General features: G+C 38.2%; 1 protein-coding gene across 1 annotated transcript; it reads left to right on the top strand.

Annotated features, from left to right (window-relative positions):
• The first annotated feature begins 216 nt into the window (after positions 1-216).
• On the top strand, positions 217-15,766 carry STK40 (serine/threonine kinase 40). The gene is made up of 9 exons (XM_072408568.1): positions 217-417; positions 6,258-6,376; positions 7,437-7,522; positions 8,343-8,486; positions 9,518-9,745; positions 10,202-10,254; positions 12,989-13,185; positions 13,889-13,986; positions 14,430-15,766. Exons 2-9 carry the CDS (start codon positions 6,265-6,267, stop codon positions 14,673-14,675), a joined length of 1,164 nt encoding a protein of 387 aa, XP_072264669.1. The 5' UTR covers positions 217-417; positions 6,258-6,264; the 3' UTR covers positions 14,676-15,766.
• The last annotated feature ends 654 nt before the right edge of the window (positions 15,767-16,420 follow it).

The raw sequence follows: 16,420 nt of genomic DNA, 5'->3' as shown, positions 1-16,420 counted from the left end.
ATCAGCACGTTATATACCCAGCACACTATTGTTACAACGTGAGTACAATACGGGAGCTTTAAATTATTATCTTCTTCCTCCAATCACAGAAGCCTCCATTCACTAGCAGCGACCAATCACAGCGCCGCCTCGCACCGTGACGGTATTACTCTTCTGGTAGTGGGTGGAACTAAGTTCTACAGATACTTTAATGGAAACGAGCCAATAGGCAACACTTTTATTCCTACAGTCTCGTCGCCCGCAGTTTCTTACACGGAAAGCGATTGGATACTGGAGTTTTGCGTCATTTCCGTTGTCAAGTGCGCAGCGATGGAGAGCCGGGGTTGGTAGGAGACGGAGGCCTCCCGGTGTATCTGGCTCACCGCGAACACGGGGCATGAACTTGACTTGAGGAGGCCCCGGCAGCCACGTACAGAGGTAGGGAGAAAGCGAGCGGCCGGGTCTGCTGTGTGTGTGGGTTGGAGTGCAGACGAAGGGGGTTTGCTAATCCCTGTACATAGGGGGAGGGGATTACCGGGGGGCACAGGTGAGCACAGGGTAATGATTGCATGACAAGGGGATAATTATACTGCGCTGTGCGGCTTTACCGGGGATGGACGGCGGCTGGCGGCTTTGTCTGGCCGGGACCGGTGTGTTATTATATGTGGGGGGTGCGGTGTACAGGAAGGGTCACTGTGCCGGCACCATCTGTGTTACTGATCAGCAGCATGCAGGGTGACATCCCCTCCTATTATAAAGAGCAGATCTGTGAGTATTAGCAGGGTATTCCTGACCTGTATTGTATATATCTACCGTACAGGACCATAGGGACCTGCAAAGCATACATCTAACAGTCTGCACCATTCCCAGATCTATACCTAATATTCAGAGTTTATTATCTCATTATAACATAGCAGAGGAGCAAGCAATGTCTACATGACTCTTTAACCCTTGCATTTAGGAATGTTTCTTGGTCCATGGATACCGCTTGTCCGTTCTAATCCCATAATACCGGGGTCTGCCTTCACCTGACTTTTGTACACATTTTTATCACATGGGTGGAGAAACACATTTATTGAATTCCAGTTTTTACTTTAAATATCCATCATCAAAGATCATTAATTTAAAAGTTGCATTAAAATGTATTTCCTAATAGTGGTGCCCTTAGTTTGTGGACGTCTGTACAGACTTTACATATGTACTGTTTGATATAGGCATTAGACAAGGTTCAGACCTGACAGGTAGATCCTGCAGGCCCCCAGCACCTTGCCCGCTGATCGCTCACTTGGTTGGTATAGAATCGCTAGCTGCGTATTTGACAGCAGGCAGAAGTGAGCATTACTGTATCGCTCCCCCACACTCATATTCATTTTCTATGGGTCAGCTGTGGGTAGTAGCTAATTGTAATGTCTCCCCCAAGACATCGGTTCACTCACATTAGGACGTAGTAACTTCACTGTAATCTGAACATAGCCTTCCAAATGCCAAATGAGCTTTAAATCAAGTCTTCAGTGACTTCTCCAGTTGCTTGTACTGTGAAGTAACTCCTTCTCAAAGATCATAACATTCTCTGAAGTTGGACTTTAGCAGGCTTCTAACAGGCTTTGTGTCTGAGCACCTTTGTGTACATTAGAAGGCTGGCAGATGTCAATGCAGATAGTCCCCAGGTTACATACGAGATAGGGACTGTGGGTTTGTTCTTAAATTGAATTTGTATGTAAATTGGAACAGGTACATTATTTTATTACATGCAACTAGGACAGATGTTTGTCTGAACGTATTTATTAGGCAGCATGGTGTCAGTTACTGTATTAAATCCTCACAGTGAGCTAATTACAAACAAAGCAAAAAAAAAAAAAATCCTTATAGAGCCCAGACATTCATTAACTTCTGGAGCAAGCTGTGCTTTGATATGCAAAAAGAAACAACTGCAGAATTTGTCTTGGTCATTAAAGAGTTACAAGAGGCTGCAGAAATATATCACCCCCTAAGATCACCCACAGCCTCAGATGTGTTTAGCAAAAGATTTTTTCTGCAATTTATGCAAACCGCCCCCTTCAAGCCTCCGTTCTGCACACTAGTGAGCAGGGAAGCCATGTTATATCTAAGAGTTGTCCATATGTTGGATGTCCTTAACTTGGGGACTACCTGTATTCTGAAGCAATAGAGGCAGAATATTTGATTGTCTCTGTTGTGAAACTTGAAGATAATTTCTCTACCATGCCCACAGCTACATTGGTCAGTTTTTTTTTTTACAAGTGCTTTTACTGGTTATCCAGAAGACGTAAACACTTTAGTGTGCATGGTCTGGACATTGTATCCACTTAAATATTGTAAATGGGCTTTTGTCTTATTTTGCCAGTTTATAGAGAAACAAAGACCACTTGAAGCAGGGCCAACACAACTGTCAGTGAGTTCAGAAAAGTCTCGGAAGTAATGTGGATACAATCTGTAAAGGAATTAAAAAAGGCTTCCACTAATCCATGTTATGCAGATATAGTTGTATGTAATCTGATGTGTAATAACTATTACAGACAAGGAATAGACTCAATGCCTGAAACTGCCCCTTCTATGTTATAAAGTGTAAGGAGGGGTCTGATCCCACTAGTGCTTTGTAATAACACTTGTGTTTCTGCACTATACCCCATGGCACCCCAAACCACACTGCTATGCACCTCGCTTTTAAAAGAACAAAATGCTCTATTTTTCTGTGTTCTGGGCAGCCCATGCAAGTGGAATTTGTCAGTAGGTACCAACAAAGCCTGGTCCAAATACCTTGTGCTGCATTCTTCTACATAGCATACTGTTCTAAATAGTATATATTGGTTAAAATTTAAATTAAATCATTAATGTGCAATATCTGTCTGTGCCTGTTTTTTTGCACTTTATTTTCTTTATAGAAGAAGATTGTGCCTGCATTTCTTTGTACACATTTTACTTTTACCTTTCACCATTATCTATTCAGCATTTCCTCGTCTAGACCCTGACAATAAATGAAATAAAATATACATTTTGTTGGAGCCATCCCTTCCATTAATCAGACAAATAAACAATTGCAGTGTTCATTCCTTTTCTAAACCGGAATAGCTGAACACGGCATTTTCTAGCATTTGCACATTCCCTTAGAGGTTGCCTTGCAGGGATCAGGTGTGCGGATGAGCACTGTTACATTCTCTATTAATCCACATGCCATAATAACATTGGTGTGTTTACATCATTTTCATGCACTAGAGACTACAGTGTAAGAACGTATGAAATATTTCAGCTCTAATACAGCTAGCTGGGGATGTGTCTGTACGACCTCCAGGTATACCTGATCCAATTTATTCTTGTCAGCCAACAAGAAGTAAGTTAAGAGTGCTATGGATTTCTAAATTTTTTTTTTTCCTTGTTCAGACATGTATTTGATAGACTTTAAAGGATATGTAGAATATCCTCTTTTCATGCTGCTGTGTGTCTAGGTGCTTTTTTTCTTGACGGATTTTTTTTTTTTTTTTTGTATAATCGGCTATATTAGAGACTGTGGAAATTGGTTCCTTGGTTGTTGTATTGCGATAACTGCTGTGTTGAGTGTTGAAGATAACTATATATGTCCACTGTAAGGAAGGGGGGTGCATGTAACCGTACATAGCTGTGGCGGCTGTGTTTATGAAAGCAGTCATTATATTATGTTCTATTCTTTTGCTGCCATTTTGACCCTGCTTTGGAACATAGTCGTAGATTTTGGGAAGATGAGTGAAAACAGAAAGTGTTGCAATGCTAGAATGAGAATACTAACATTTTATACAGATTTGTATTAGAAACACTTTGTCCTTGCTGACTTTTTAAGGTGTGTTCTTGGGGATATTGTATTGGTAACCCCTAGTAAGTATAAAATGCACTAATTTGTTTTGTTTTAATCTTTGGAAATCCATGACACATCTGTCTCTGAGTTGTCCTGGTGATTAATTTCTCGTGACAGTCACATTTCCTTTCTTTACTCATCTTCTTCCATAAATACTGAGATATCAGTTTCATTTTTGCTCTGCTCTCTGTGAATGTTTATAACTATTCCCTTGCATTAAAGGGAACATGGGGATAGAAATATGGTGGTTACCCTTGATTTGGGGCTTTTAAAGAAATTACATACTTTCTGTATTGGCCATGGCCTGTGGAATTAGCAGGGGGGGGGGGGTCCTGCAGATCCATTCCCTCCAGTCTACTTGCAGAACATTACAGGGGGGATACAAGACCAGCCGGCTTATACAAGGAGAGAACGCAGCAGTAACTGGTCATCACCTGCACAGTATAGGAGGAGTTTTATGCTTTCTTACCACACAGATATGGAAGCAATACACAAAGTATACAGTGATTTGTTCATAAATACTCATTTTTATTGTATTGACACATTATTTATTTAGTTTGTATTTTATTATTATTATTATTAAACAGGATTTATATAGCGCCAACATATTATGCAGTGCTGTACATTAAATAGGGGTTGCAAATGACAGACTAATACAGACAGTGATACTGGAGGAGAGGCCCCTGCCCCGGAGAGCTTACAATGTAGGTCACACTTAGGTTAACTTTATTGGAAACCTGCCATGTTGACCTATTGTAAAAATATTGGCTTGCCTGTCATACTGACCCTTGGTTCAATGCAAAGTATGCATTATAATTGTAAAATAATGAATTCAGAATGCCTTGATGCTCATGTGTCTTTGGATACACACATTCATATCCTCTATGAACAGAGCTGCATTTATTTTTATGTTGTGTATTTTGGCGTGTAGCACCATTTCAAGTAGGAGTAAATGTGAGGAATTTCATAGAAAGCAGAGTTTCTATCTTCAGCTCCCAGATCAGCCATCTGACAGGCTTTCAGGATTTTCATGTTGCCTTAAAACCTTCCTGGTTGCCAGTTTGTATGGAAATAATATATTCCCACGCATGTCTGAATAAATATTGAAAGGAGCTTTTTCCTCTGTAACTGCTGCTGTTCTAATGGGTGTCGTGCTGCTTTGCGTAGTCTCTGGCGTGGAGGTCAGCAGGTAGCTCAGGTCCAGCGTGTGCCCTTCTGGAAAAATGTAGAGGCCTGGTTATATTAAATCATGCACAGTCATTGTTTTGCAGCATTCAATTCTAAATTGTCTTTTTTTCCTTTAGTTTACAAATGTTAAAAGTTTTGTTGATATTCAGAATAATTTGTGAGGAGTATTATACTTCTTTCTAGGAAGTGCTTTCATCATGTCTATATCTGGTGGAGCAGTACAAAAATCTAGCACCCCGTATTTTGCTCAGCTGCACACTTTTTCTCCATGTGCACCTTTTAAATTGTCAAGTTAAAATATAATTCTGTATTTGTTTACAAGGAACTAGTACAGATTTTCTCAAACACTGGTGTATTTGTATATGATTAAATTCAACCAATTGCAGGATTTTGTGATTTCCTCTTAACCCTCCCAATTGTTTCATATTCAAAAGAGTAGAGATATGGCCATGTATGTAAATGTTTATGTAACAATTGCAGTCTCTTCAGGCTGTTATAGACTATTTATCTTTCATGTTAGCACAACCACTCTTGTGATGCAACTCATGTGAGTCATAGAACACTGCAGTATTTTAATGAGCAGGTTATCTTGTCCTCTGTGGCAAATACTCTCGATAGCAGGTCACACTATCATTATTTGGTGCGTAATAAAACAAATGTGGTTATGTAATAATGTCATCACTTTCTGTAAAGTATTAACTCCAGTCGTATAACAAGATGTGATGCAATGTTGGTTCGGGGGCAGATTTTAATCTTTGGCCTAGTTTTGAGCTCATCAAAGAAGAATCTTATTGCTGAGAATGTTCTGATATTAGAATACAAAAGTATACATTTTGCTAGTATGTATAACTTAAATGGATTTCCAAATCTGCCTAACAAAAAATATTTTCATAAGTGTCATTTTCATTCTGTTGCCCTGACTTCTCCTGCTATCAAATTTTATCTTATTTAAACCATATAATAGGCAATTGCAATTTGCACCAATTTAATTGAAGACTGGTTTAATAAATATATATAATCTTGTTTGATTGAAGCTAACTAGATAGAAAATTAGATGACCTGTTCATTTTGTACTGTTGTACAGTGCATGTGTTGGTGAAAGCAGATGGAGAAGTGTCTGTTAGGAACAGACTGTAAAATCTGTAGGAGGAGAAACTATGTTGAAGGGGAAAAGGCACACATGTGAGCAAATGAATAAGCAGCATTTCACCCCATACATCCGTCTTTTCTCACTTTCCTTTTCCAGACAGAGGATGAAGAGGAGAGCATCTGAAAGGGATTCTGGGGAGACCTCTGCCAGATCCAAGGCACTCTGCACGGGTATCTCGGGAAGCAATGCCAAGAGGGCAGGTCCTTTCATTCTCGGTAAGCTTTTTATTTTCCTGGGTTGTATGTTTTTGTCAGCAGTGTGTATCTTGCAAGGATCTAACAGTCACAAGTTATTGTGAAAGCCAAGGGTATATTAGCTCTGCTGTTTTTGGAAAGATCTCTGTCATAGATTCTGTATGTTGTTTACTTGTCGGTGATCTTTCTTGAGACGGATTCATCTCAATCCTTATTTTTTAAAGTTTAACTGCACTTTTTGTGTGTGTGTGTATATGTATATAAATATATATATATTATAAAAAATCAAGACATTGAATGCAGAGCAATCCCTTCCTTTACTGCTTTGTTTTTGAATGCTGTTTAATAGATTTAACTGCCGAAGTTGGTTACTTTGGATGGCTACACTTCTCATTTATGATCATTATATACTCTCCCTTATTGAACCAATTCTTTTTGAATTCATAAACATTTTATAGGCTATTACTAATAGGTCCAAATGGTTATTTAAAGCCTAATTAAGTGTTCAATTTAAATCAGCTTTTTCCTTCTCTTAAGAAAGCCAGTTGGGCTCCTTGCCTTTGTGAAAGCAATGGTTTCTCATGTCCAGTATGAGTTCCAACATGCCCTCTACTGAGTTCTAAGATTACAAACGTTTGTACTCCTTGCTGATTACAGAACAATACCTCTGTTGAGAGCAGGGAGTCTTCTCTGCACCATGCTGGCAGGGGAAGAGATGGCTGCTTCCTAAAGAAATAAAAAAACAAAACTTAGAACACGTTTCCCACTCGGTGACTTTAAAAATTTGTCTAATTCTTTTAAAAGTTTATAAGATTTTAAAAATATAACTTTTTATTGAACTAAAACTTGATCCACTTGAATTTACAAATCTTGTGAGGACAGGGTAGGCAGGGGTGGTGATAAACTAGATGCAATAGAACCAGGTGGTATTAAACTTTTTGGATGTCCCAGAATCAGTAAACATCATGTCTTCCATATGATATATGTCTTTAACCCTGTTAGGCCAGTGATCAACAGATGGTGGTGTTTCACTTTTCCCATTGGCTTCTCTTTAATTTTACTATTTTTTTTCTTGCTGCAGGACCTCGTTTGGGGAACTCTCCTGTGCCAAGTATTGTCCAATGCTTGGCACGAAAAGATGGCACAGATGACTTTTATCAGCTTAAGGTAAGTTTGTGAATGCAGCCCTTGAATACACTCTTGCTTGTAATTGTTCCTAGACTTTGTATTTTGTTTAAAACAGCAGTAACCAACCAGTAGTCGGCGAGAAAATTTTGGTGGTCTGCGGCAGGTGCACACCTGGGGGGAGGGTCAGAAAAAGGACCCCGCTGGGGGGGGGGGGTTGGGGGGGGGGGGGGGGGCCCCACCTGGGGGGGGGGGTCAGAAAAAGGACCCCGCTGGGGGGGGGGGGTTGCGCTGGTCAGAGACGCAGACCATGTCCTCGTACAAATCCCTGGCTCAGGGAAGTGGGTGTGCTGTGTCAACCCACCCACTCTCCCATCGAATGCTCTGATCTGTGATGGGGAAGTGGGTGGGGTTATGCCTTCATGATGTCATTATGGGGGAGGTTTTTTCCCCTTTTGAGTGACACCCTGCGCATGTGCGGTCACAAACCGGTAATTTTAGTGGTCTGCGGGACCAAAAAGGTTGGTGACTACTGGTTTAAGGCCCCGTGACCATTAGAAGTACAAAATAGATTATTTTGTGATAAGAATCTTGGCTTTACTGCCTAATAGATGGCATTAGGGATAAAATGTAAAGTCATTGTGAGGTCCATTAAAAGTAAAACTACCCTGTGAATAACTAATTAAAAATTTAAGCAGTGCACGCTAATTTTGGGTTAATCCACCAGAAGCCTTATACTGAGGAGTGTGTGACTCCCTTCATGATTTAAACATAGTCTGCAGTCCTATATTTTGTTCTGTTCTTGTATGTAAAATACTGTACAAGTATGTTAACAAAACACATGATTACTTTTTGCTCTCAGATCCTGAGCTTGGACGAAAGACCTGACAAATCAGGAGAAACACAGGAAGAGAGACAAGGCAAAATGTTATTACATACCGAATATTCCTTATTATCCCTTCTACACAATCAGGATGGAGTGGTCCATCATCACGGTCTTTTTCAGGTATTGTAGAGATGTTCACATGTGACTACATGTCACAGACGTTGAAAAAGAACTTATGGAAAATCAATTTGCATTGACTTTTACTGACTTGGCATGTGTTGGGTGTCTGTATGCACCCAGCCATCTTGGTAGAATTTTACTTCCTCATGTCAGAACTCCCAGTAACGAGAGCAGTGAACATCCACAGCTGGGCCGTTATGGCATCCCCATAATTCAGTCCATATGCCCAGAGGCTAGAAGTCTGAGACAACAGAACTTTAAATCTCCTATTATAGATACCGAAACTTGAGGTTGTAGGCACATTCACATATCTAGAAGCACACAAAAGCTGGCAAAAGATAGATTTTTAGGGTAATGCTTAATTACACTTACCCATTCTATATAAAACCCCCAACAAAGCAAACTTTGACCTCATGTGTTTAGGTCCACTTTAATAACTATATTTGAATTATTTAATAGCTAATTGTCATAATTTGAATCCTTCACTAGTGGCCCACCTAGGTGCTTCCTGGCAGGTGACTGTTTTGATTCATGTTCATTTCAAGGTGAATCTAAGGTTCTGAAAAGCTATTAGCCAGTCTTTTATAACCCGGTGTCCCTAATATGTTATACATTTGGTTTGCTTGACCTTTCAGCATCATTTTATACATGGGTTTTTCGCCCCTTGAAGGAATGCCCGTAGTAGCGCAAAGCTTTTTTGTATTTCAATGATTTCTTCAGTCAAATGTTCATAGTCAAGACATACTTCAAGTGACCCACATCCCACCTGTTCTAATGCATTCACACTGCAGCATGCAAATTAGAAATAAAAAAGTGTGTAGTGCATATTTTTGGCAGAAGTATTGCTCTCAATGCAGTTTGATGTGTAAAATGTGTACATTGGTCTTGAAGTAACCTTAACCTGCAGTTACACATTTTAGGAAGTGAAATATCAATGAGAAGAGAACCAAAGTTTTAATCTGTATATAACATTACATGGGTCTAAAACTTTTTTTTTTCTTGCTGTTAAATGTTTGTTTTCTTATTTCCAGGACCGGACATGTGAAATTGCTGAGGACCCAGATGCCAACAAGCTAGTGAGGAAGATGCGAAAGCGAATATGTCTGGTGCTGGATTGTCTTTGCGCTCATGATTTCAGTGACAAGACTGCGGACCTAATCAATTTACATCATTATGTCATCAAAGAAAAGAGACTGGGTGAACGGGAAACTGTTGTCATCTTCTACGATGTTGTCAGAGTAGTAGAAGCCCTTCATAAGGTACTTAGTAGTCACAGGTGCTAACATATTTTGTAATGTTTTAAATTTACAGCTGTGAAAGAGGCAGAGGTGCCTATGGTCCTAGTAAGAGCCAATTACATACGGACATATAGAATATATACTGATTTGCTGATGTGCTAGTTTTCAGGAGCTCCACATACCTCATTTAACAATATATTAACTGTGATGACTATGAGCCTTTAAAAGCATGCATAAAAAAGTGCTAGTGTGATCTATAATCATCTCTGTTAAAAAAAAAAAAAAAAAAAAAATATAACTACATTCTTTAATGCAGTCAATGTGATAGACATGCACAGAGTATGAACTGTTTTTCAAGGGTTTTTAGCATACATAGAATTTACTCGGTGCTGAAGAACTAGACAAGATGTATATCTGTCATTTTTGCTCGCGCCTACTATTTCACCGATGTAATAGAATTATTTTTTCTATTTTTAGAAAAACATTGTTCATAGAGACTTGAAGTTGGGTAACATGGTGCTGAACAAGAGGTAAGAGATAAACCCATCAAGCAGAATGGGGGGAGGGGGGGCTTTTTCAGCCTTTTAGCACAGGAAAACAGTGGCAAATGGAGATATGGTGGTGGGGGATTAGTTGTAGTATAGTTTGATACAGTATTGCACATGATTTGGTAATCTCAGCAGTAGACATATCTGATGGCAATGCAAACAATCAAGGGCCTGGTTTCAGTTATATATATTGGTATTGACTGTCAGCAGCAGGTGTATTATGGCATTTAAAGGAAAAAAAAAACTCCTGGCTGTTTTGTTACATTTTTACTTACATTTTTGGCTCCTAATTTGGTACCTATTTACTTAGCAAAACCCCGTCTTTTAAATGTTTATAAATCTAGACATTTGGGTTTGATAAACCGTTGTGTGACATAAATTGTAATTGATGTTATTTCCTTTTGGGACCCCTCCTCAGAAATGTATGTAAATTTTAGGGACAAAGGAAGGGTGTTTTCACCTCCAAAGGGGAGGGGGGGTATAGTGATGTAATCTTAAATTTTTTTTGCACAAACAGTATCATTATAAGCACATTTGCCTATGTAATGTACAATACAAGGATAAATCTTAAGTTTTTTTTGTAGCCCCCTTTATACATAGGCATTGTTTTCCCCCTTGTGTTAAATGATTAAAAAGCAGTAAAATAAGAGCTGTTTATGGCACTGCTGTGTGTTCCCCATAGCGTAGCGTGGGCTTATGTATGAAACTATTGGCTTAATAAGGATGATTCATCTCGGAGAGTACAGCCTGTTCAGTCTAGGATAATAAGGCTCCCAATGTATGTCTATAACACAACCATGTACATCTCCCACGCAAGTGTATACAGAGCGATTTATTAAAAGTGCATTACTTAACAAAATAAAAGGCAACTGGCTTCAGCAAAAATGCACAAAAAAAAAGTTTCTTTCTTGTGAAGTTATTTAAACATGTACTAGAATTTATACAGTAGCCTAGATTATATATCAAACTTCTGAAATATCAGAAAAACCCAAAAGACTGTTAAATGGAATAAAATTGTCTATAAACTGGAAGTGATTACATATTCACAAGTGATTTTAACCATTTCATGTTTTCACTATAATATACTCACATTATGTGACTTCACTTAGGCCTCAGCAATGTAAATATAGGATGGGAGTTTACCCAGAGGAACCTTATAAACTTATTACAAAACAATTTTCAGGTTGATAGAGAAATCATAGGATACAAAGTCCCCCCCCCATTTTTGTTCCCTTGTTCATTAATGCAATTGGCACAAAAAAACACATTTATTTCAGTTGTAAATAACTTTGCAATGTGTTGTACTAGAATCTTAATTTCTTAGCATACTTTAATGTTCTTTTCAGCAACAAACAAATACAGAATAAAATGTATACTTTTTTTAAAATTGTCTTTGGGTTACAAATTAAATACAATTATTTTTGCAGAGCTGTATCAGGAAATGGCAGCCTTAGCTGTCCTAAAACAATATATATTATTTTTTTTTTTTATTTACTGACAAACATGCCAATGGCAGAAATGTAAAAATTGCTCTGGTTTAGAGGGAAGATACAGATGTGAGAACCAAAATGGTTACAATAAATTTCTTCTGACCTTTCCAAGTTGTAACCCCAAGGGCTGTATTGGTAAATTTAAATAATTTTCCTTTTGTGACTGCTGTCTACCAGAATTGGCCACTAGGTGGCAGAACGAGCCAATGTTTTAATATTCATATTAATACAGTATTTATATAGCGCTAACATATTATGCAGTGCTGTACATAAAATATGGGCTGCATATGACAGACGGACACAAAATGAGGAGAGGACCCTGCCTAAAAGAGATTACAATCCAAGCAGTATGGGAATGAAGCGCACAATAGGAGGGAGAATATGGATTGTGGATGGAGCCATCAATATGGATATGGATCATCTGGGTTCACCATGGTGTTCTCTGTTCATTAGGAGGCCACTGATAATGTTTTCACTGGAGTTTCACTATCTAGGTCTATTCCTGACACCGACGATATTAGAGCTGGGCTCTACATTGCTAGACCACCAATCAATCTTTTGTTCTTGCCCAGGTGACAAGATTGACATGTAGAAGATAGGAGCTTTAAAGTCCTGACTAACTGACTCTAGAACTTGGATTTGGGGAATGGCCTGAAGTCCCAATATATTAGAGGGTGAAGGCTTTAGCAGTCAGCTATGGTAGCAAAATGCATGTTGATGGCAGTCACTGCTACCCTAATGCCTGCAAGCTGTAGTGCTGGCCAGCTGTCAAGCATTGGATAAGGGCAGTTTTTTCAGTAGTTGTCTTACAGGAAGGTGATGCCTACTTGGCATGTGATAATGTAACATCTTTGGTAAAGGAATTTTTTTTTCTAGGCGTTTGGGATGTAAACATTTATAGAGGTTTACATTAATGATTGTATACATTAATGGTTTACATTAATGATAATGATTTAGACAACTTCTTCGCCCAATAGCACTAAATGTCTAAGAGCATATTTCTGAACACTGCTCACCAAGATAATGCAATAGCAGACAGACATTCAAAGGAAAAGAAACCTGTACTTAGTACTATATGCTGTCTATTGCATGCCATTGTTAACTTATCAGTAAAAAATGAAGTTTGCTTGTCACTGGCTCCATTTTTTGTTTTTCTCTTTTTTCAAACTAAAACTGTAACCTCATAGTATTAATTTTTCATCTTGGCTTGTTTGCTCTATTTATAGGACTCATAGAATAACTATTACAAATTTTTGCCTTGGGAAACACTTGGTGAGTGAAGATGACCTATTGAAAGATCAGAGAGGAAGTCCAGCGTACATCAGTCCTGATGTACTTAGCGGTAAGGCTCATTATAAAAGCAATAAAATATATGTAAGGCTGGTAATGATTCTGAGGTTTTTTTTTTTATATGATATGTTTGGTGTTTTCTTCATTCAAGCTCATATTTAATTTACTGATAAAAATGGGGATTATGTTGTGTCTGTTTACCCTAAAACTAATTTGCATGTATTATGTACTAAGAATTTTGGCTTGATATTTGTGCAGATATTGTGTGTGTGTGTGTGTGTGTGTGTATATTCTTCTAAATTCAGATACCTTTTGGGTTACCAGAAAACAATATGAAAGGAAAAGAACGATGGGAATGGGAATCCCTGTCACTGAAAAAGGGTATTGACAAGAACTTGGGTTACAGTTAGTGGGTACTTTTTTATTTATTAAAATAGTGGCACGTTAGTTTTAAGCATTTACCAATTTTTTTTTTTTCGTAGGTAAGATAAAATATTTATCCACAGGTTCAGCCTTTACAACATTTTCCCTTTGCTAGTTTACATTATATTATTTATGTCTTGATATTAGTCTATCTTGATCAGCTTGTTTGCATTTTTTTGCAAATTAAGGGTAACAGAAATAACTGTCATTCAGATGCTGAAATAAAAAGCTAAACATTTCACGAGTATTAGTATTAGAAGTTCACTGAAAACAAAATGACTATTTTTTTTAACCAACTTTTCCTAATCGAAATTCAGAATGCAAATTCTGCTCTTGTGATGTGTATTGTTTTTCTATTGTAATATAAAAATAGCAGTATATAATCTTAATTTGCAAGTATCTAAATATATGAGAATTTCCTATCTGCAGGCAATCTATGTCTTCATTGAGTGGCCCGTTGCAGGTTGTTCCTGACATTGATCAGGTGACAAGTCCAGAGAACTTACAGGAGGTAAGGATTGTTGGTAATACAACGTCATTCCCCTTTGAAACAACTCTTTATAGTTAAAATATCAAAAATAAAGTTATCTGTTAGATAAGAAGTATTATATTTCTTTTTAACATTCTAATGCAGAAACCTTCATTCTTTTTTTTTACGAATTTACAACTTTCAAACGTTTTGGATGCCTGTGTCCTCTGACATTCTCTTTAGTTCCATTCCCCAATTCCTATTTAACTTATGAACTTGTAAGTGGAGGATGGAATTGCACTGACATCCAGATGTTTCACATACTAAGACCTGGTAAAGGCATCACTGTAATGAAAGGAACAAATATTTTCTTCAGTCTGGAACTTCTTAAAATACAATGCAATGTCTCAACTGAAGTATGGCAGGAAATTTTACTTTTGGTCTGTAACTGCGTGCACATTTCAATTCTATGTTTCTCTTTTTAGACTAAAGTAACAGAAGAATCATCTCAGTATGAGTTTGAAAACTACATGCGACAGCAGCTTCTTCTGGCGGAGGAAAAAAACACAATCCATGAGGCCAAGAACTTCCCTCAGAAACGTCATTTTGGCAATTTTCCACCAATTAGAAGGTTGGGATATGATGCTCAGCCAGTGAGCCCTTTGGACGCTGCAATTTTGGCACAGCGATATCTTCCTCCACCACACCCGACTCTTCCCAGTTCTCACTAACTCCATAGCCCTAGATGCTTTATTTTATCTTGAAAACATCAGGTGGAGAATCCCTATCAGCTGTGAAAGGTTTACATGGTGCTAGACTTCTACTTCGCTCACCATTTTCTTTCGTTTTACTATGATCTTGTCTAAACAATATTGCACACAATCCCTTAAGTCCCCATTGTCCCCTTCCACTTATCCTATAGCAATACACTTCCAGCACAATGAATACAAGCTAATGTAGCATTTATTTTTCAAGCAGGGTGTAAATTTCAAACGCCATGAGCTGCAGAAAATGCAAGCAAGGCACGGCAGCATTAAATATTTTTTTTTTATTCCCTCTTCTACAATCTTCTTTAGCTATCGGCTTTTTTTTTTTTAATATATACATATATATAGATCTATACATAGACATTAAATCTACCTCTCTTTTGTAGCAAGTTCCACAGAGTGGAAACATACAGCATTTAAAAGGAGTCTGCTGTGGAACAGATTTGTCTTTTATTTGCTATTTGTTCATAGTCTGTCCCCCTTTTTTACCGCTGGGGGGCAAGTCTAGATATTGTGTACATATATAAATATATATATATAAATAATATATATCCTTATATAGAGATATATATTTGATATTGAATATCCGCCGGATTGCAATATCCATGTAGAAAGAATAAGCTGTGTTATAACCATCAGGCTTATAACATCCACATCCTCTCTTGCACCTGACTTTTTTTTTTTTTTCCTGTATGATCTCACTTTTGCCTATTTATTAGAATGTGTTATTTTTTTAGTCTGCAAACAATATCCTGAGGTCCCTTTACAAAGCACGGAATGGTGTGTTCTCACTGTGTTACACTGTGACATGGAATTTCCAAGTTTTAATTAAAAAAAAAAAAAATTATGCCTCCTCTATTTGTAAATATTCCCTTTTTTTCGACAAGGTAAGAAGCAGTACACAGTAATGCATAACAGCAAATCAGGTTTTTAACTGCAGTGACTAAAGTACTGAAATCTGATTGGTTGTTAGGTGTTAATACACATCATTGCTGTTTGCACCATCATTTTAATTTTAAATAAAGGCCATAGCGTGCATTTTTCTGTTATATAAAGCGCTGCTCATATGTGTTTGACTTGTGTCTTTCATTCAAAAGATTGCACAGTTTGTCACCATTTATTTTCCCCAACATGGTTTTGGTTATCTCTGGGCATTGTTCGGCTACAGCATTCAGAACCCTAGATGAATCAAAATATAAAGCAAATCTATCTGAAGACAAACAAAAACGCTGCCAATTTAAACTGTTAAAGAGCTTGCTGTCATGCCTTATTTCTCACTTGTAAGCATAAGTTTATGCAACTGACTAGTTGGGGGAAGTTACACCTGTTGGGTAAGTATTCTCCTTCTAGATAGTAGTATAAGCTTGTGGTATGCTACAGCAGTGGCCGCCACCTTTTGGATGTCACAGACCACTTATTTGGCGGACTCCGGACCATGCATGCACGGGGAGCCGTGTGCCACTCAAAGGGGAAGAGACTTCCCCCAGACTGACCTCATGATGATGGAACCCACCCACTTTCTGATCGTGAGTCTGAGCCTGTAATGGCAGAGTGGGCGGGTTGTGTCCCATCGCTCTGAGCCTTTGATCTGTTCGCTCAGGCAGCACTGGCCAAAGCTGCAGACCACCAGTTGACGACTGCTGTGCTACCGCACACATTGCATTGTGTGTATGGGTGGCATTCAAAATGGATGGAAACAAACTGCAGTG

The sequence above is a fragment of the Pyxicephalus adspersus genome, chromosome 1 (assembly GCF_032062135.1).
Source record: "Pyxicephalus adspersus chromosome 1, UCB_Pads_2.0, whole genome shotgun sequence".
Classification (NCBI taxonomy): Eukaryota; Metazoa; Chordata; class Amphibia; order Anura; family Pyxicephalidae; genus Pyxicephalus; species Pyxicephalus adspersus.
Note: the sequence above shows the minus strand (reverse complement) of the source record. Positions and strands in the feature narration are given on the sequence as shown.